The sequence below is a fragment of the Equus asinus genome, chromosome 6 (genome assembly GCF_041296235.1).
Source record: "Equus asinus isolate D_3611 breed Donkey chromosome 6, EquAss-T2T_v2, whole genome shotgun sequence".
Lineage (NCBI taxonomy): Eukaryota > Metazoa > Chordata > Mammalia > Perissodactyla > Equidae > Equus > Equus asinus.
This window is the reverse complement of record NC_091795.1, coordinates 40,074,671-40,096,720: the sequence shown is the minus strand read 5'-3', so window position 1 is coordinate 40,096,720 and position 22,050 is coordinate 40,074,671. Positions and strand designations below refer to the sequence as shown.

The 22,050-nt window shown below is 45.0% G+C and overlaps 1 protein-coding gene across 1 annotated transcript; it reads left to right on the top strand.

Moving 5' to 3' along the window:
• Window positions 1-640: 640 nt before the first annotated feature.
• Window positions 641-22,050, top strand: ACTG2 (actin gamma 2, smooth muscle). Its single transcript, XM_014829824.3, has 9 exons — window positions 641-935; window positions 8,118-8,279; window positions 9,123-9,251; window positions 13,863-13,973; window positions 14,230-14,314; window positions 16,213-16,374; window positions 17,173-17,364; window positions 19,153-19,334; window positions 21,829-22,050. Exons 2-9 carry the CDS (start codon window positions 8,154-8,156, stop codon window positions 21,970-21,972), a joined length of 1,131 nt encoding a protein of 376 aa, XP_014685310.1. The 5' UTR covers window positions 641-935; window positions 8,118-8,153; the 3' UTR covers window positions 21,973-22,050.

The following is a 22,050-nucleotide window of genomic DNA, read 5'->3' as shown; positions in this document are numbered from 1 at the left end:
TCAGGCATGAGGTATTGGGACTGTGGGGAATGTGGAGTTGAAAGTAACTGCCACAGAGTTGGTAACTGACGGTGTGGGAAATGAAACAGCTACCCAGGGAAAGGACATGAATTACAAAAAGAAGAGCAAGAACCACAGGACTGTGGAAAATTCTGCAAGCTTGTGAGTCTTGTTAGATGTTCCTCAAACCTAAGGTAGCTCCCTTGGTCTGTAACTCCCAATACGTAGGGACCGGTAGAGGGAATCCAGTAAAGAAGGGGGAATGATAGGAGGCAGCGGAGTTCCAGAGGAGGCTTAAGGTGTCCTGGGACCCCTGGGTGACTCAGCCCAGGGCTTAGGAGCTTGTGTGAGGGGTGGCAGGTGAGGACACACAAGATTTCTTTCCCAGGTATGGATGGCATTTCCCTTTGGCTTTTAGCTGTCCTTGGCTTGCACCAATCAAGGCACAATTGCACCCACTTTGGGGACACTCCATGGGTGTTCCAGGCCAACCCTGGGGCAGCGGGAAGCCGGGCCTGAAAAGGGAGGTGTGGAGGGAGGAGGCCCACTGCCATTCTTGGTATGGTTCTCTCTCCAGGAGCAGAGCTGCATCTGGCCTTGCTCTGGGCAGCTTATAAGGCCTGGTGTGAGTTTTGTTTATGCAAGTGCAGCATAAAAGGAACAAATCCGCCAGCACTGGGGTTGTTGCCACTCGAGTCCTTTTGCATACATTTTTCAAATGATAATTCACTCTACCCAACCCCCTTCCCCACCCCCCAAGGCCGATTTATTGAAAAAACCACCTTATATGGTAATATTGCTAACACACCGTCAGCTGGCCTTTTTAGGGACTCTGTTTAAAGAAGATCCGCCTCTGGGGTTTTATATTGCTCTGGTATTTCTGCCAAAGACACACCAGCCCTCAGTCACTGGGAGAAGGACCTCTCATACCCTCGGTGAGTACTGTACAGCTTCTGCTGTCTCTTCCTTTCTGGGGCTGCCTGGCCCCCTGGGTGTGGAAGGAGCCTCCAGATTGGCCTGGCTTCTATGACGCCGGCCCAGGTCACACGTCAAGGCCCTCGGTGGGCAGTGGTGCCTGCAAGCACACTGCTGTCCTCCAGGCAAAGGCATTTCTGGCTCGGGGGCATCCTGGGCAGAGGCAGCCTGGAACTGTGCTCCCTGCCTTCCTAACTGGATGGTAGGTGGCATGTAACACCTGCGGCCTCTACTCACCTTGCTCACCAAGGCCAGCACAGATCTACTCCCTCGGGTCTTTAGTCCTTAGTCGTGGCTCAGAATGTCTGGGAGGCTGTTTGAGGGGAGCAGATGCTTTTCAGAAAAATGGCTTCTTCTCAGAGTATTTGAATCAAATCCAATGGTGTCCCGGGGTCTGTGCGATGTCTGTCCTGAATGGGAGTGCATTTCCTTCAGTCCCCCTGTGGCTCCCACTGTCCTCTGATTCATGCTTGGCTGAGATGAATGGAGAATTTTCTCATTCCTTGAAGGCTCCAGGGTCCCTGGGAGATACAGTAGTCGGGCGGGCAGCAGGGAGGCAAGTGCCCCGTGGCATCATGAGGTTTTGGGGGGCAGGAACGTAGGAACCATGTAATTCATTCTATGAGGAGCACACTGAGGCCTAGAGAAGTTAAGCAAATTGTCCAAAAGATTCACACCCAGCTGTGAAACCACCTGCCGATGCCATTGTCCATCCCTCCCCACAAACACTCTCACAGACATATGCACACAAATAATTAACAGGAAAATGAGACCAAGGGGCTGTTTCCCCTTTGGTGGCCAGACTCTGCTAACATCTCTTCACTTCGCAGGCTGGTGCAGTGGTGCAGGCCTTGGAGGCAGACTGCTGGCTCCCAAAGTTACTGAGGGACCTCAATTTCCTCACCTGTAAAATGGGAGGAATAGTAATACTGTCTACTTGGCAGTTGTGTGTAAGGATTGAATGAGATAGTACATGTTATAAAGTGCTCAGTCAGTGCTCTCAGGGCCTGGCGCCCAGTATGCCAACTTTAAGAATCACCTGGCGGACTAGTTAAAACACTGCTCTTCACCCCAGCCCAGATTCTGATTCAGAGGTTGGGGTGGGGCCTGCTAATTTACATTCCTAATAAGCTCCCAGGCTGCTGGTCTGGGACGTTATTTTGCGTAGGGAGGTTCTAAGGCCTTGCTTTTATTATTCAAACGGGTTAGCCGTTGGGCTGAAAAGAGAGCTTCCTGTGATGGAGATCAATGGATGACGGAGAAACTGTCATGAGCAGAGAGATTCTATAAGCCAGACCTGGGGAACCAAGATGGGCAGTATGACATTGAGTATGACCTCGAGGCAAGATTTCTTTCCTCCTTCCCTTTGTTCATTCCATCAACATTTATTGAGCACTTAGGTGCCAGACACTGTCCCTGTCCCTTAGGGACTCCTTATGGGGTCTAGCCACGAATTACAAGCAAGCAGCTGAGGAGGCTTTAGAATGTCTCCTGCCAGAGCCATTCCAGGAGAGCCTGGCTCCACAGTAAAACCCTTCTTCCCAGGGCAGCGCGGGCCTGCAGGCTCCTCTCCAGACTGACAGCCCTAACCCTGCCCTCAGCCCCCTCCCTTCTCATTTGGTTCTGCCTTCAAAACAGCTGGTTTAAATCCACCTAAAGTGCAGCAGAATGGCATTGTTGACAGCTTTAAGTTGCTGGGTGGCTTGTCTCAGCCGCTGGGAAACAAAGTCTAACACTCCTTCTGTGTGAAGGGAACTCAGCGGGAGACAAAAGCCTTCACTGAAAAGCCAGACAGGCTTGAACTATCAATCACACGAGAGAGGGATGCTGAGGGGACCCTGGAGGGAGACAGTCCCAGAGGGGCAGCTTTGCCTCTTGGCCACCTTCTAGCTTGCAATGTTGCTTTCCCCTCAAGGTGGACCACCTGCTAGAACAGGGAAGCATAACTGTCCCTGTGTGGTTCCAAATCAGGCCATGGTGACCAAGCTGTCATAAGACTGGACGGTGGGGACTTGGGGATCCCAGGGGCAGAACAAATCAGATCTGGGACGGGGCCACTCAGGTGGTGGGATTGTCATCCAACCTTACTGAGCGCCTACTATCTGCTAAACACCGAGATGGGTACGGGGGCTGTAACGTAAATCTAGATGCCGTGGTGGCGTCAGAGCGCTCAGAGGCTCAGAGAAAGAAAAGAACACAGACCCTTTTGTTTAAGAGCTTTTGCTGCCAACAGCTCTAGAGAGACACAGAGGCAGAAGCAAAAACACCAAACATGGAGAAGTTACGCCAGTCTCACCAAGGTGGTGAGGAAGGTGCAGGCTCAGTCCGCAGCTGTCCTGGGCTGGCGCCAGCCCTGCCTATTCCTGGCCGAGACCTTGGCTAAGTTCTTTCACTTCTCTGAGGCCTGGTTTCCAAATCTGTAAACGGAAATAAAAATATCTTCCCTCAAGGCTTTTGTGAGGATTAAACAGATAATATGTGTGAAGAACCCTCAATTTTTTTAAATTAAAAATATTTTTTTACCAAAAATGGAAACACAGAACATACTGCTGTGTTTCACCTAACAAAGCAGCTCGTGCCTTTTCCATTGTATTAAATATTCTGCTCACTCCATGGTATGGAGGTTTCTGGCAATTAATTTACAAACTAATTTATTATTTAATAGCTTTTTTTTACATTACAGTTGTTTTTGATTTCAGTTATTTTAAACAAGGCTGCGAGAAATTGGCTCTTGGCCAAATCTTTGCACTCTCCCATGAGTGTTTCCCAAGGATAAATATTCCTAGAGGTGCCTTTGTGGAGTCAAAGGATATTTACATTTTATATCAAAAGATATATACAGTCATGTACCACATAATGATGTTTCAGTCAACAACAGACCGCATATATGACAGTGGTCCCATAAGATTAGGACCATAGAGCCTAGGTGGGTAGTGGGCTATACCATCTAGTTTTGGGTAAGTACACTGTGATGTTCACATAACAGAATCACCTAATGATGCCTTCCTCAGAACGTATCCTCATCATTAAGACATACGTGACTGTACACTATACACAAAAGGTAAACAAACACACACACACACACACACACATACACACATATACATTTTAAGGCTTTCGATTAGAAATTTTCTAATTCCCCTTCCAAAAAGTAGTTCAGTTTGACATATGTCGGCGGTGAATGTGAGCCCACCTCCCCCACACCTTTTCCAGCAAGGGTGGAATCGGGCACAGGACTCCTGCCAGAGGTGGGGTTAACTTTTGTCCTGGCCACAGCACCCTGCTGACTCCAGGTCCTGCTCACAGATGCTGAACAAGAGCTTTCGCAGTGTGGTTATTTAGACGCACATGCAGAACCTCATATTTATCCCATTAAATTTAATCTTATTGGATTCAGCTTATTTTCTCTGCTGTCTGAGATCTTCTTGGATGTTGATTCTTCCATCCAACGTACTTAATATTTCTCTCTCCCCCAGCTCTGTTTTATCTGGAAATTTGATCAGCGTGTGCTCTATATTTTCATCCAACTCACTTATAAAAATGTCACATGAGAAGGCTCCACCAAGAGTGGAGCCCTGAGGCATTCTGCTGCCTCCAGATTGACCTTGACCCATCAATTAATACCTTTCAGTGACAGCAACTCAGGCAGCTATGCCTAATTGATTTATTGTTCAGCCCACATAGCTTTATCAATAGGGATATCACTGGAGACCTTGGCAGATGCCAAGATCAAGTTAAGCTCAATGTCTTCCACCTTCTCCTGCGTTCTCAGTCCAGTGATCCTGGGGAAAAACGAAGAGCTGTTATTCTGACAACGTTTTTTCTTGGTAAACCATTACCAATGATAAGAAATCACTGCCTCTTTAATAATGCTTTCTTTAATATTGCCTTCTGGAAACCTGCCTAACTTGCACATCAAGATTCTCTGAGGTTTTAGAAATCTGTCTTCTTTCCCTTTCTGAACATCAGAATGACATTTGCCCATTTCCAGTCTGCTGACATCTCTCCACTTCTCCCTTCTTCCCAGATGGTAGGAGGTTGAGGATCTTCTGTGTAACCTAGAAACTGTTCAGACCCAGAGACGATATTGTTTTCAGCAGCTAGGTGCTTTCCTTCAGCCTCCATCTCATCTCAGACCTTGATTTCCTCTTACCGATGTTTGTTCTACCTTTGTTCTGAAAATCTTCTCCTTGACATCCATTGATTCATTCACTCGTTCATTTTGACAAAAATTTAAGAGCCCGCTTTGTGAGGGATATTGTGTTAGGCACATTGAAGAATAGCCTGGGCATAAAACAGACCCAGCTCCTGCCTTTGCAGAGCGACGGATGATGCGGGATCTGCAGAGCTGACCATTGCTCGGGCAAGTTCAAGGTGCTGTAGGGTGCACTGAGACTGGTGTCCAGAGACACCTCATGGGAATGCGCTGTCGACACAGGACTGACAGGTGACAGTGGCAAACAGGTCGGGGGAAGTGTGTTCCAGGCCTTACGTCAAAAGGTCCAGAAGGGAGAAGAGATGACACAGTTTAGAAAATAAGAAGAAACTCCATACAGCCTGAGTGAGAAGGCCAAGAAGGGGCAAGAGGGAAGATGAGCCTGGAGGCAGGGGCTAGACCCTCTTGAGCCCTGTGGGCCGAGTTAGAGAGCTGGGACTTGATCTCCGTGGCTGGGGGAGCGGGTCATGAGGATCAACAGGGACAGAAGCAGAACTAGACACGAAATCATAGTGGGCCTCTCCCCTAGCGTGCACCCTGCTTTGAACATAATAGGGAAGAGCATCCTTTTAGCCTTAAAAATTTTGTTCAGAAGCTTCTGCTAGTCTCTCCCTGGCCTTTCTGACCTCGCATTCACAGGCCCGTGGCTCTGTGTCCTCTTTGCTTTGGTGTTGGTTTTCGCTGTCCGTCTTCAGCATAAGGCCATTGAGGGGCTAAAGTCACAGGTTTCGGTAGCACCTATCTCCTTCCCCTGCTGTGGTCGCACATTCTGAACGAAGCTTCCGTGGGCCTTCCTCCTCCGCAGCCACCGTCTCGTCCCACACCTCGTGCCTCTCTTCTCCAGACTCCTGAAAGTCGGCCTTCCCAACCTCTCAGCTAGGACTTTTCCCACTTCCACTTTATCCCACCTGGGGCTTCCCAGGCTGCGAGGCAACCTGCTCACCACCTCCTGAGCTGCTGTTGCTTCTCCTTTACCACCGTGTGCCAAGAATGCGTCAGATGTTGTCTTTTAACCAAAAAGAAAGAAAACCTGCAACAGACATTGGAAAAATCCATTCCCTTATCACTTTGCAGCCATCCCAATTCAGATACCAGCCTTGGCGGGGGCTTCTCTGTTTCCTCCGTCTGAAGCGACAGGATGCATTGAGTCCAACCCATCGTGAATTCTCTTCCTTTCCTCTCTCCTCTCAGGCTGCGCCTTCCTCCTCAAGGTGCTTCTACCCTTCAGATTGTACATTTCACCAATAACTACCGCAACTTTGTTTCCTTAATATGTTATGTTATTGATTTTAATTTTAAACCATACGTGAATACAGTCTCCTCGTAAAAATTTAAAACATAACAGCTATAACCCGGCACTTCCTCTCCCAGTCCCATTCCCATCTCCAGAGGTAGTTACTATGATTAGTCTTAGACTTTTTTCTAGAACTTTTTGCTATGTGTTCACATCCACTAATGGAAAAGTTATGGAAAATACTTGATATTGGTTTTTTTGCTTTAAAAAGAACTCGCACAAATGGTTTTATGCTCTACATTCTATTCCGCAACTTGCTTTGTTCACTCAGTGGCATGGTTTAGAAACGTATCCATGTTAGTCCATATAGATCTGCCTGGCTCTGCTCTTAACTTTAGGACAGTATCCCCTAATCTGGAGCTTTGGGTAGTTCCAAATTGTGTGTTTGTGTGTTCCTCTAGGTAGAGAATGACATTTTTCCTACATCCTTGCCAACACCTATCATAAAACTTTGAATCTTAACACCATGATGGGTGAAAATGGCCTTATTTCATTTGCATTTTCTTGATAACGAGTGAGGCTGAGCATCTTTCCATATAGTTCTTGGGTATTTGTAGTTCCTTTTCTGTCAATTATCTTTTCTTTCTTTTTTTTTTTTTTAAAGATTAGCACCTAAGCTAACATCTGTTGCCAATCTTCTTTTTTTTGTTTTTAATCTTCTTCTGCTTCCCAAAGTCCCCCAGTACATAGTTGTATATTCTAGTTGTGAGTGCCTCTGGTTGTGCTATGTGGGATGCCACCTCAACACAGCCTGATGAGCAGTGCCATGTCCGCGCCCAGGATCTGAACCAGTGAAACCCTGGGCCACCGAAGTGAAGCACATGAACTTAACCACTCAGCCACAGGGCCATCCACTCAATTATCTCTTCATAGCCTTTGTTCTTCTTTGGGGCTGTTTATTTCTCTCTTATTGATTTGTAAACATTCTTTATATATAGTAAATAATAATCCTTTGTTATGTTATGGATTTTTTCAACTCCCTTCTTAACCTTCAAGTCTTTCAGAGATTCTTTCCATTGGATTAAAGCTTTAGAGCTATTTCAGGTTTTTAAGAGGCAAGTGAATTAATTTGCTAGGGCTGCCATAACAAAGTACCACAGACTGGTACTTAAAGAACAGAAATTTATTTGTCACCGTTCTGGAGGCTAGAAGTCCAAGATCAAGGTGTCAGCGGGGTTGGTTGCTTCTGAGACCTCTCTCCTCGGCTTGTAGCTGGCTGTCTTTGCTGTGTCTGACATGGTCTTCCCTCTGTGAATGACTGCGTCCTAATTTCCTCTTCTTATAGAGGTACCCATCCTATTGAGTTAGTCATATTGGACACCAGTCACATTGGATTAATGACCTCATTTTACCTTAATTGCCTCTCTAAAGAGCCTATCCCCAAACACAGCCACATTCTGAGGTACTGGGAGTTAGGACTCCAGCATGGGAATTAAGGGGGACACAATTCAGCCTCTAACAGCAGGTAGAGGGAAGAAGCTCAACTCCCACAGAGTGGGAGGCGGGGTCCACACCTAGTCCCTCCTGGAACTGGACCCTGGTTGCCCACGGGGTGGAGCCCCAAAACCAAGAAGACTGGCTCCAACATGATGTTGACAAGTGGGTAACGTTCTCTCCTCCCCCAACCCCAAGGTGCTCCAGCCCCTGGTTTACTCGGCCACACTCACCATGTGTGAAGAGGAGACCACTGCGCTTGTGTGTGACAATGGCTCTGGCCTGTGCAAGGCTGGCTTTGCAGGAGATGACGCCCCCCGGGCTGTCTTCCCCTCCATCGTGGGCCGCCCTCGCCACCAGGTGTGTGCTCATTTGGACCCAAGTCTTTGAGCTACTAGGAGTAAGTGCTGCATTGTGAAGACTATGCTGGGCTGTGTGTGCATGCGTGTGTGTGAATATGAATGTGCGTGTGTGAGTATGCGCGTGTACGTGTTGGGGGTGGAGGAATCTCTTCTGAGTTAGTAAATAGAAACACTCAAGACCAGAACCAACCGCTATCAGGCCCGTAATGATAGTACTGTGTCTGGCTTAAGTCTGTGGGGTTGTGAGGTGTGGAAGAAAACTTTTTGAAATATATGTAATCAAACAAGCCCCTTGCCTTTAAGAAACTTACACTCCATGAAGATATACACACAGCTAACTTGAAGTCACAGGCTGAAATAGAGGCTAAATATTACCCCAGGGGAGCACAAAGGAGGGAGAGATTAAATCTGAAGGGAGGGACTAGGGAAGAGAGAGACTATAGAAAAGGGGATAACTGAGGATGAGGTGGGTCTCAGCAGGTGGAGAGAAGAGAGGGAGCAAAGGCTCTCGGAGGAGGGCAAGTACAAGTCCTGTGTGTGTGTGTGTGTGTAAAGTAAGCAAAGGGGAAGAAGTGCATGGATGGGCTTTGTTCTCTCTCAGAAAATTACGTAGTCTTAGGAAAGAGAAGAGAGACAAGTCCACAAGAAATCTTCCACCTTCCCTTCCATCCCTGCCACGTTCATCAGTATCTGCCCCCATCCTTGTCTCCTGCTGTCCTAGTTCCAGGGAAAAAAGGATGTCTTTCCTATCTTCATCCTTCCTCAGAGACCCTGTAATGCCTGGATCCCTCTGAGGGGAGCCCTCAGCCAATTCATGTCCCTCTCCTCTTTTGCGTTGCAGGGTGTAATGGTGGGAATGGGCCAGAAAGACAGCTATGTGGGGGATGAGGCTCAGAGCAAGCGAGGAATCCTAACTCTCAAATACCCCATCGAACACGGCATCATCACCAACTGGGACGACATGGAGAAGGTATCCGTGGACGCCCCATTTAAAGTGCTCATTTTAATGATAATACATCATCAGGACCCTGTCATCCCACAGGCTACTGTGCCCTGTCAACTCTTCCTCTAAAATGTTTCTCACATCCTTCCTTACTTCCTGTCCATTCCATGGCCATTCTCCAGCCTAGGCTGCCAACATCTCTTGGTTATTGCAATGGCCTCCTGTCTGATTTTTTTGTCTCCTGCCTCACTTACCCAATTAATTCTCTATGCTGCTGCAAAGCTTATCTTTCTAAAAACAGATCAGGTCCTCCACTCACCTCCCGAGGAATCTTCAGTAGCTCCTCACTAACCAACAATAGGTTCCTAACTCTTTCTTTGGCATCTGGGGACCTGGTCATGCCTAACTCCCAGCTTCGTCCTTTCACGCAGCTTTCACTCCAGCCCAGTGCTTATTCCATCTTTAAAATGCTGATGCTGCCTTGAGAGAGGCAAATAGACTTCTCTCCCTTTTATTTTCCCTGTCATGACTTCAGATATGTGCACTGATGCTATATTATGATGATGATTCTCTAATGAAAATTTTAGGTAGGAACGTCTAGGGGTTTCTAAAACCTTTTTTTTCTGCATAAGAAAATGCAAGAGGGGTTTCAATTTTTAAATGATAATTGTGATAAACAAAATCATGTGTGCAAAATGCTAATAGAGTCTTTCTAATATTCTTTTGATAAATTCTGCTGACAGTTGTCTGAGAGTTCTCGTTTCTGCAGTGACTGCCTCCTGAAATGTAATAGAGAACTAATTGAGCAGACTGCCCCTGGGAATAGAGACTGTAGATTTGAAATCTATAACGCATACAGACTTCTCTAAATCCTCGGTTGAGTCACTCTGGATGTGAGATAAATAGATAAAATACAATAGCTTCCACTTCACTCAGCGGAGCGGTTAAGAGCACACACGCTGGAGTCAGTGGCAAGGAGACCTGGGCTCCACCCTTCCCTATAAGCCCCAGTTTCCTCATTTGTGGAGGTAAAAATACTTTCTTCATTAGATGGCTTTGGAGATTGAATTCGGTAAATACTTAGTGTAATCCCAAGGCATGGACCATACTTAATGCTCCATAAACAGCATACATCATTCATATATATCTAACAAAACGTAAGTTGAAAACACGATAGACAAAATTTTTTTTTCACAGTAGTAATATGTGAACTCCTTAAAGAAACCCCTAAAAATATGTTCTGGGCTTTAAAAGGAAAACTGAATGACTAAAGCTGTCAGATCTTCTAAAATTAATTAGTAGGTTCATGGCCATTCCAATAGAAATCTCACAATTTTTAAAATTGTATTCATTTAAGGTGTACCACATGGTGATCTGATACATATGTGCATTGTGTAACAGTCACCGCATTCAAGCTGATTAAGGTATCTATCACCTCACATAGTTACCTTTTGTTTTTTTCTTGTAGTGAAACCACTTAGGAACTACCCTCTTGCAAATTCCAAGTATACAGTACACTATTGTCACCTATAGTCACCACCCTATACATTAATCTCCAGAATTTATTCATCCTGGATAACTAACACTTTGTACCCCTTGACCAACATCTCCCCACTTCCCCCTCCCCCCAGCCCCTGGTAAGTACCATTCTTCATCTACTTCTATGAGTTTGGCTTAAAAAAATCAGTTTTTAATTATGCAAAGTAATCATAAAGTATGTTTGGAGAAATAAATAAGGCAAAAATTATGAAAACAAAATGAATAACAAAAATTATGAGGAGATTTGCCATATCCAAATATTAAAATATAGTTATAAAAATTAAAACAATTTGGTATCAGCACAAAAGCAAAGAGGAAATATATGATAAATGAAACTTCCAACACCATAAGAGAGAAAGGATTATTCAATGAATTATTCCGGGACAACTAAGTAAATAACTAATTTGGGGGCTTGGGAATCTTTGTTTATTGCCCTTATCTCATACTATTTTCACTAGGCACATATCAATTGGATAGAAAAGTTAAATATAAAAATTCAAATAATAAAAAAACGCAATATAGTAAGTGTGAGTATTTATCAAATTTCTGGTGAAAAAAGTCAGAGAAAAAGAATGACAAATTTGACTTCATAGAGGTCATAACTTCCAGCATGTGAAAAATCAAATTTAAAAGGCAAATGACAAGCTTCAAAAAAATATTCACAAGTGCAATGAAGGATTAATATAAACAGCAACACAAACTGATAATTAAAAACATCCGGTCTCCCCCAGACAAACAAAGGCCAGGAATAGATAATTTGCCAAACAGAAATTATAAAAAGTCGCCAGTCTGAAAAAGTTTAAACTCATTTGAAACAAATTTAAAAATTCAAAGTAAACCAACTAGGTATTATTTTACCTATCAAATTATTTCGTATTTTAAGAGTGAGAACACTGAACGCAAGTAAGGTGAGGTAGAACAGACCTTTCTTGTCCTGGAGTAAAGAGTAATTTAGTCTTTAATGGTAACAGAAATCAACGTCTTCCAATTGCTCTGCGCTTTAGCCCAGTAATTCCACTTTTAGCCTTCTTTTCTTTGGGAAACATCCTGAATAAAAAGAGAAAATGTTGGGGGCCGGCCCGGTGGTGCAGCGGTTAAGTGCACACGTTCCGCTTCGGCAGCCCAGGGTTTGCCGGTTCAGATCCCAGGTGTGGACATAGCACCGCTTGGCACAAAATGCTATCGCAGGCATCCCACATATAGAGGAAGATGGGCACGGATGTTAGCTCAGGCCCAGTCTTCCTCAGCAAAAGGAGGAGGATTGCCAGCAGATCTTAAAAAAAGAGAAAGTGTAATATGCACAAAAATAGCTACCATAGAATTATTTATAAATGAAAATTGAAGATACCTGAATAGTAATGTGATTAAATATATGATGGAACATAAGGAAATGTTGTGTAAGTATTAAAAATGAATGTTTGTTCAATTTACTAAAAATAAATATTTACTATGAAAAAGGAAATTACATTAACTGAAAAGTGGCAGGAAACAAATTTCAACATAAAAGTACAATAATAATATAATAACAAATAAATAAAAGCATATGAAATAAATAAATGCTAATAATAATAAATTTGAAAATACATAAAAGTGAAAGATTAAGAAAAAGAAAAAACCCAAAATATTAACTGTTTATTGTTAGGTGATAGAAATATGGGAGATTTTTATTCCTCTGAAAAATATTTTTTCTAATTTAAAAATGATCAATATCTTTAATTTTTAAAGTATTTTATAAAAACTCCAAAAGAATGAAATAAAATGCAGTGCAGACGCTTGGGCCAACACCCAGAAATTCTGACTCCTGGGCTGGGACGCAGCCTGGGGACTGCACCTGTAACAATTCTCGAGGGTGGCTCTGGGACAAGCCATCTGGGGCCCACATCTGAAGAAACACTGGCATCACCTCATTAAGCCTAATTGCCATCTCCTTCTCGCTCCTGTGAAACTTTCACAGTCCAGGGCTTCTGCCCGTGCCGTTTCTGCTGCCTCAGATGCCCTTCGAAGCCTCTGGAGACCCTCCTTTGTCTTCAGTGCCTGCTCAAATCCCCCAGAAAATGAACTGCTCCTGCTGCTTCTTTCATCTAAAAAGTGGATATGTCTTTGTATTTTGTCATTTTGCCTGTCTTTCTCCCCTCCAGACTTTGAAACTAACATCTAGGAGCCATGTCTGATTCTCATCAACCCTCATCACATTTAGCACCATCGGAGCACAATGCCGGGGTCCGTAAATATATGGGTACAATGGAATCAAATGACCCTCCGCCCCATCTCTGGGGAAATCAAAGCTCTATGTCTCTGCCACTCTTTGCTGAATCCCTCTGAAATAAAGACTCCTGTTTGGTCATCCCAGATCACTGAAGAGGGAACTGGACACAGAAGGAAGAAATAAGTTCCTCCAAAGCACTGGTTCTCCACCGGGGCAATTTTGCCTCCCAGGGGACATTTGGCAATGTCTGGAGATATTTTTGCTTGTTATAGCTGGAGAGGTGCTACTGACATCTACGGGGTAGAGGCCAGTGCTGCTGCTGAACATCCTATAATGCACAGCACAGCCCCCCACAGCAAAGAATTATCCAACCTACAATGTCAAAGCGCAAGGTTGACAAACTCCACTGTAAAGCATCAGCCTGGTGAACAGTAAACTGAAAGTTCAAGTGTATCTGTCAGGTTCCCAGCAGGAGACAGTACATGCTCAGCTGGGGTTTTGAAATTAACTTAAGGAAGGACTACTTGCAGAGGTGCAAACAGGGTTAAGGCAACCAGAAAGGGATGTTGAGGCACCCAAGTACTAGCAACAGAGGGACGCTCTCACACCCCTAAGGCTGAAACTGGGAAGGGAGGAGGGGCAGTGTCACTAGTGCTCAGTGAGAGCCAAAGCCCTGGAAGAAAAGGAATATAACCCCTCCGTCTGGGGCCCTGTTGAAAAGGAATATAACCTCTAGATGTCAATCAGAGATTCCCAAGGCTGACAGGTCTCCCTCTCCAGATCCAGCCAATCTTGTGAACATTGTGCCACACTCCCCCAGCATGAACATGTCAACTGGAATTTACCAGACCAATGGGAATCTGCTGGGCTCATTTGACTTTTGTCTCGACCAGATCTGGCACCACTCCTTCTACAACGAGCTGCGAGTAGCACCTGAGGAACACCCCACTCTGCTCACGGAGGCCCCCCTAAATCCCAAGGCCAACAGGGAGAAGATGACTCAGGTAAGAGGCCAAGAAGACTTGAGCACTGGCACAACAGCGCAACATGGATGCTAGGCCAGATTTTTCTCCCATTCAGGTATCAATGCAACAGAATTTTCTGAGGCCCCGCTATGTGTGTAGTCCATGCCAGGCCTTACAGAAGGTGGTAGTGGGGAAGTAGGGCACAGCCCCTGCCCTTAATAAGATTACAAACCATCCTGTGGGCCAAGAGGTGCTGTCAATGTTGCCAATCTTTTATTCTGCATTGTCCTTTCAGATTATGTTTGAAACCTTCAATGTCCCTGCCATGTATGTCGCCATTCAAGCTGTGCTCTCCCTCTATGCTTCTGGCCGCACAACAGGTGAGCAGCCCTGTAGTCCTTTCCCTTTCTGACTTCAGGGGGAGGTAAGGAGAAGCTGGGCTCCTGCAGAGTCTCCTGCTCAGAAGAATCAAATGGACAGCCCACGTCCAGGGAAAATCTCGCTTAGGGATAACAGAAGGGAATGCCCACATAGAATGCACGTGCAAGTCTAGCCAGTACAGCTGGAAAGAGTTTACATGAACAAACCATGACTAGTATATCCAGCAAGGGCCATTTCCCTCACAGTAGTCAGTCTGTGAGTTTATACACACTTTGCAACAATATTGGAATGTTGCTGCTCATGAAGCCTCAACGGCAGAAACTGTGATGGTAGATGTATAAGTATGTGGCCGTGGTATAGAAAGGTGCTCAGAGAAACAGAGGGAATTTCAAAATAAAGTGATTTTTAAAATTTTTTTTTAAAGATTTTATTTTTCCTTTTTCTCCCCAAAGCCCCCTGGTACGTAGTTGTGTATTTTTAATTGTGGGTCCTTCTAGTTGTGGCACGTGGGATGCCGCCTCAGCATGGCTCGATGAACAGTGCCATCAGGATGAGCACGCCCAGGATTTGAACCAGCGAAACCCTGGGCCGTCGAAGTGGAGTGCGCGAACCCAACCACTTGGCCACCGGGCCGGCCCCTAAAGTGATTTTTAGTAGGGACTTGACAGCTTCCATGAACATAGTTCAAACATTCAATCATTTTTGTATTCATTGATTTACCTATTCATCCATTCATTCATCAGATATTTTCCATTACTCCCTACCACATGCCACACACTGCACCAGGCCGTGGTCACACTGACAAACAAGATTGACCCTGCCATTATGGAACTAACAGTCTAGTAGGGGAGAGACAAAAGTAAAAGAGAGTTTCACTGCAGGTGACAAGGACAGTATGGGGAAATCTGGGGTGTATACAGTTTTGTATCCTGCACTTTGCACTTGATTTTATGTTGTAAACATCAAATTTAATGGCCACATGGTAGTCATTTACTTATTAATTTATATAAATTATTAATATAAACTGTTAATAATTTACTTACTTATCATTTCTATATTGCTTGACCTTTAGGTTGCCTCCAATTTTTATTTTTCATTATAAAATATGCTGAGATCAACATCCTTGTACAAGAGTAAGCTACAGGTCTCTGGATGTTTATTTTGCATCTGGCCCTCACTGAACCATCTTGTTAGCTCTAATCACTCCTCAGTTGATTCTCTTGGGTCTTCCACGTATACAACCACATCATCTGCAAATAATGACATCTGCTTCCCTTTGATAATAATACCCCATTTCTATTTTCTGTCTTATTGCATTGGCTAGAATGTTCAGGACAATATTAAATAATAACAATACAATAACAATATTAGTGTTTCCCCATCAATTATGATGTGGTCATTGGATCGAAAGAGATTTCTCATCATGTTGAGAAAGCTTATTTCCCTTCATTGTTTACTAAAAATTTCATTGGTAGAGAATGTCAACTTTTTTCAAATTGGCTGGTTTTTATAGTCCTTTCAAGATTTAACGTTCTAAATGCATGTGCATATGTGTTAGTTTGATGCCTGAAGGATGTGTAAATTATCTAGTCCCACTTAAACAATGTGCAGTCTAGATGCAAATTGACAAGTGTGCATTATTGTGAAAGTGTTTCAAGAAATACAAGAGAAGGAGACATTTTACTTGCTTCCAAAAGCCTACATCTCATTTGGGAGAATAAACTGATGTACACAAAAACCAACGTATACAAAAAATATTATGATTCTCACGGTGGGTGAAATTTCTTAGCTGCTGAAGAAAAATATGGTAGTTGAAGACCATTTGGTAACTCATCCCAGAAAGAGACAGATGAAAGACGAGAAAAGTTTTCATAGGTCCTATCCGCTCTGTCCATAGGCATTGTCCTGGATTCAGGGGACGGCGTCACCCACAATGTCCCCATCTATGAGGGCTATGCACTGCCCCACGCCATCATGCGCCTTGACCTGGCTGGCCGCGACCTCACAGACTACCTCATGAAGATCCTCACAGAGAGAGGCTATTCCTTTGTGACCACAGGTATCAGCCCCTTTCCTGATTCTGACTTGAGCTCAAAACCAAATCTGATCTAGGACCAGAAATTCTCAAGACTGATGAGAAGTCTGTGGCCCCATGTCCTCAGACTCTCTTGGGGTAGACAAGGAAGCCTTAGGCTGGGGCTGGACCTCTAGACAAGACCAGATGGTCAAGGCAGCCTTATTTAAAGAGGAAGGTTCTCGACTGACACCCCAGGGAGGGGGACAAGGCTTAGTTCTACTTACCCTAAACAGCATTCGGCTGAGCCCTCCTTTAAGTGCCCCAGGGACCTGCTACATCTGCCCACGTCCACACCAGGATCAGAACTAGTTTTTACAGGGCTGAATGGTAGTAAAAATCTAGTGATGCATTTCATTTCCTAAGGGCATTTATGGTTTGTCTCAGGACACATGGAATAAATAAGGTCTGAATTTCTAAGGGGAAGGTGTCATGCCTCAATGACCCACCGGGGCAAGAGGAGTTTTTAGGTAAGGACATTCCTAGATTCTGTAACATAACATATAAGCCTACATCTAGACTGGAAATGTATCCTGCAAGGCCCTCAGCAAGGCCTGAGCTTTGTCAAGGCAGAGTGAAGGCGGCAAGGAGAAGAGCCCGTACAAAGTTTTGCTTGGAAATCAAGCTTTTATACTCCCACTTTAGAAAGAGGAATGAAAACATTGACATTCATCCTAAGACTGAAGCCGGAGTAGAAATAAGGAGGTTTTCATGGTGGTCAAAATGGGAAAACCAAATTAACAGAACTAAGGATTGACTTTCTGTCATTTCTACTCCTTCCAGCTGAGCGAGAAATCGTGCGAGACATCAAGGAGAAGCTATGCTATGTGGCCCTGGATTTTGAGAATGAGATGGCCACAGCTGCCTCCTCTTCCTCCCTGGAGAAGAGCTATGAGCTGCCAGATGGGCAGGTCATCACCATTGGCAATGAGCGCTTCCGCTGCCCCGAGACCCTCTTCCAGCCTTCCTTCATTGGTGAGCTGCTTCCCGTGGTCCCTGTCAATCGGGAGAGTGGGGGATGGGGGTGGGTGGTGAGGGATGGAAAGAGAAACACCGGGAGTCATGCACACTTTGTTTATTGTTTACAAATAGCCCATCTTTTCCCAGGAAGGGTCAAAAATTTATAAACAATACAAATAGATAAAATCTAATTTTAAATAAAAGGGTAAGGAAAATCAAGACAAAGAAAAAGCAGGACAAGGAATATAACATGGAACTGAAAATGAAGTTAGTATACAAAAGACTTCTTGGATCACTCAACATTTAGGTCAGGGGGGCTGAAACCTATAGTAGTAAAGAGGATGGGTTTGGGGGTCAGACCTAGTTTTAAGTCTTGATTCTTCCCCCATAAGCCCTGTCACAGTGGACACGTTACCTTCTTCAAACCTCAGTGTTCTCATCTATAAAATGGAAATAATGATAGTATCTACTAGATAGGGTTACAACAAGGATTAAATAGGATAATATCTCATACGACAACTACTTTCTTGAGGAATGTATAAGAAAAGAAGGGCTTGCAAGCAAATGTCGGTATACAGGGTAGTGGTAAATAGCAAATTAACTGGACAGAGTGCTATAAGCCTAAGAAATCATTTAAGGCTCCTTAGAGAAGGTGAACATATGAACAGAACCCTGAAGAAGGAGTATCATTTTATGGTATGTGGGGACAGCATGAGCACAGAGCGGGGCATGGCAGGCAAGGCAGATGGAATGGTATGTGCAAAGGTGTGGAGGTGTGTGAAAGGTCATATTCTCTTTGGGACACAATGGGAAAGTTCTGTGTGTAGGTGTGTGTGTGTTTGCACACAGGGGAAATTGGCGAGTTGCTCAACCACAAAAAAAGCATGAGGGTTAATCATATCAGCAGTGGAGATCCCCTGGAAGTTTTCAGGTAGCAGTGTAGCAAGGTCAGGTTTGTATTTTAGGAAGATTCCTCTCTCTGCGTTGTGGAATTTATATCATGTGGAAAAAAGACTAGAGGTGGGGGAGCCCAGGTAGGTGGGCATGAGCTGTTTTGGCATGCAGGGCCTTTCACTGTGGAAGATCTTGGTGCCAGGCTAAGGCAGCTACATATCAACCTGTAGGCAATGGGGAACTGTCAAAGATGATATGAGGATGTCCATACAATGAAATATTATTTGGCGACAAAAGAGAATGCAGTACTGACACATGCTATAACATGGATGAATATGCTTGCAAACATTATGCTAAGTGAAAGGAGCCAGACACAAAAAGCCACCTATTGTATGATTACATTTATATGGAATGTCCAGAACAGGCAAATCTATAGAGACAGAAAGTAAATTAGTGGTTGCCTGGGGCTGGGGAAGCGGTGATGGGAAAAAGTGGGAGTGTCTTCTAATTGGTATGGTGTTTCTTCTTGGGGTGTTAAAAATGTTCTAAAATTAGATTATGGAGATGGTTGCACAACTCCTGTGAATATACCAGAAAGTACTGAACTGTAGACTTTAAAAGGGTGAATATTATGGTAGATGAATTATATCTCCATAAAGCTGTGGGAAAAAAGATGATGTGATGAAAGTGTTGCTTCAGAGACATACCTCAGGCAACAGTATGAAAGATAGACTAGAACAGGTGAAACTAAAGGCAAGGCGAAGACCCGTCAGAGGATCTGATCTTGCAATCCATTTGGGAGGTAATTAGGGGCCTGAACTAGGGTAGGTGCAACCACAGAAGGAGCATTGAGGAGCTGGAGGTGTGGGTATTTATGAAGCAACGGGTGTTGACTGTGGTCTCCACTAGGCATGGAGTCTGCTGGAATTCATGAAACAACCTACAATTCCATCATGAAGTGTGACATTGACATCCGTAAAGACTTATACGCCAACAATGTCCTCTCCGGGGGTACCACCATGTACCCTGGCATTGCTGACAGGATGCAGAAGGAGATCACAGCCCTGGCGCCCAGCACCATGAAGATCAAGGTGGGTCTTGCCCCAGTTTTTCTCCATCCTGTTCTTTGTACAAAGACCTGTCTACTTGAGAGATGCTCAGAGTCAGGCTACCAGGCGAGTAGCTTGGTGATCTCCTGGGTTCAGCATCATCCTGGTCTGGGAGAGTTATATCATCTCGGGGGGTTATGTTCCTTGGGCACTGATGGGCTGGACATACGTTTAGCATGGGCTCTCAAACGTAATCACATGGACTCTATACAGGGACAGGGTGAAAGAATTTGGGATGAAGAGAATATTGAGGAGTTTGGGGAGGAAATCAGAAGGAGGGAAATAAAGGGGAAGAAAAGAATGAGACAATGCTACAGCATCTTTAAACTTTAAAAAGGGCTTGCGTGTTACCCCAGAGGAGGGTGAAATTTCCAAAGAGGGAATGTTTGGCCATGGGGCAGGCTGCTGGTTCAAACTCACAGGGACATTTCTTGAGTCCTGGAGAACCTCTGATCTGCCCTCTTGGCTGGGCCACAGCCTCCCCATGCTGCTTCTCAGCAGGGCTTCTCACCTCAGAGGCTTCGGAGAATGGCAGCCCACCTGTCTTGCTGCTTCTCCCCAGCCTCTGGTCCCCAAGCAATAATACAGACCATATAAGAGCTTCTAAGGACTTTGTTGCTAGCAGGTTTAGAAAAAGAGTTAGGCATAGAACAGAGATAACAAATAGGTTGAAAGTTACAAAGTCTCACAATAAAGTTGGTCTCTGGGGAGCAGGTCTGATCTGAGGACGTGTATTCTCTATGTCAGTATTCTAAGAACCTGCTTCGCAAAGGAAGGTTGCCCCAGGCCTTCCCCCGCCTAGCAGATGGTGCTCAGCACAGGGAAGGAGAGTGGGCCCCCAGGAAATAGGTGCAAACTTGTGGGCCCTTCTCCTCACCCAGAGCCACTGGAGTAGCCATGTTTACTGAGGCCTACCTTATGAGGGCATTATGCCAGGCCTGGGGCAGGGCTTTTTACCAGGACCACGTGTAGCCTAGCCTCACCCCCAGGTTCCAGTTCAGTAGGTCTACACCTACAGTGATAATGAACACCAGTGATTTGATGCGCATCCCAATTTGTGATCTACTGCCCTGAGTTTAGCAACATGTGTTGGCCTTCAAGGAGTTTAGGTGTAATTAGTAGACACAACCAATGGAAGGGCAAGACAAGAGGAGGGGAAAGGGCACTCCAGGCAGGGGAACTAGAGTGAGAAAATGTGCCCAGGGGTACGTGTGCATGTACGAACACCCCAGTCAAATTAGACAGCAAGGTTTGTGAAGAGGAATTGAAGGAGATGAGGCAAGCCTTAAGGATATGGAAGAAGAGATGTGGGGTGGAGGTGGGCCTGAGATTTAGGACCTCCATCCCAAGATAAGCCAGAGTTTTCTCACAATTAAAACTTCCCAGCAATAAAATCTGTCACCTTTTTAGTGGCTGTGCTGGTCCTTGAGGCATCTATCCAAGGAGTGTCTGGGTGACTTTTGTCTGCATGAATAATAAGATAACTTCTAAAGACCCTTCTATTCTGCAATCCCATGATTTCTGCAATTTAGGAAATATGTAGAGAGATTCTAAGGAGATAAAAAAATCAATTTAGTGTCTAGTTTGGTCTAGCACTAAAATTCTTAGACTCTTCAGAAACTTGGAAATGAGTTGACGAGTCACAGTCCTTCTGCATCCACTTTTAGGTGGAGCTCAAAGTTCTTTGATGTGACAATCTATTTCTAAATGCTAAGCTGAGGACTCCCAGTAGCAAGAATGAACAACGTATGTATGAATTTGAGCACATCTCAGATACAAGTGGCTGTTGACACGTGAAGCTCAAGACAGGCCCTGAGCAGACTGGCTTAGACTTAGGAATGGAGGAAGCCCGGCCCGATCTGCCCATGTATGCAAACTAAAGGCAGGAGCAGAACAGCGCTCCCCCTACAGATGTATGTATTGGTCAGTTATCCATGAGCAGCAAGCCGCTATGAAATCTCAGGGTAGGTAATAAGTATTTATTGCTCGTGCATCTGCAAGTCAGCTCGTCTAGGTCAGGCTTAGCTAGGCAGCGCTACAGGTCCAGCCAGCTCAGGTCAGGTCCACATCTCTCAGTAAGGGGTCCAGGCTGAAGGGCCAGCAGCTCCTCAAGGGGAGGTCTTCACAAGAAGATGGCAGAGGCACAAGAGAGCATGCCCTACTGCATGCCTGAAGCACATTCCAAGGCCCTATTTGTGTCCTATCCACTGACATCACATTAGTCAAAGCAAATACAGGGTCCAGCCCAAAGTCACAGGGTGGAACATGCACTCTTCCCACGGAGGGGCAGGGGATAGGAGGAGGGAGAGTAAAAATTTGAACAATAATCTAATCTACCCCAAGATTTCCACTGTTCGTTTCTGACCATGAAGGCTGTCCTTCTCCGGGGCAGCCTGCAGTGTGGTAAGATGATTCCTGGACCACCTTCCCTAGTCCTTGGGGACTCATCATGGTTTGCAACACTTGCTCTTTGCAGATTATTGCTCCCCCAGAGCGGAAGTACTCAGTCTGGATCGGAGGCTCCATCCTGGCCTCTCTCTCCACCTTCCAGCAGATGTGGATCAGCAAGCCAGAGTATGACGAGGCCGGGCCCTCCATTGTCCACAGGAAGTGCTTCTAGACTCAGAAGAGATTCTCTGGGGACCTCCTTGAGACCACCCTATTACCAGTCATGAAACATTAAACCCTACAAGCCTTA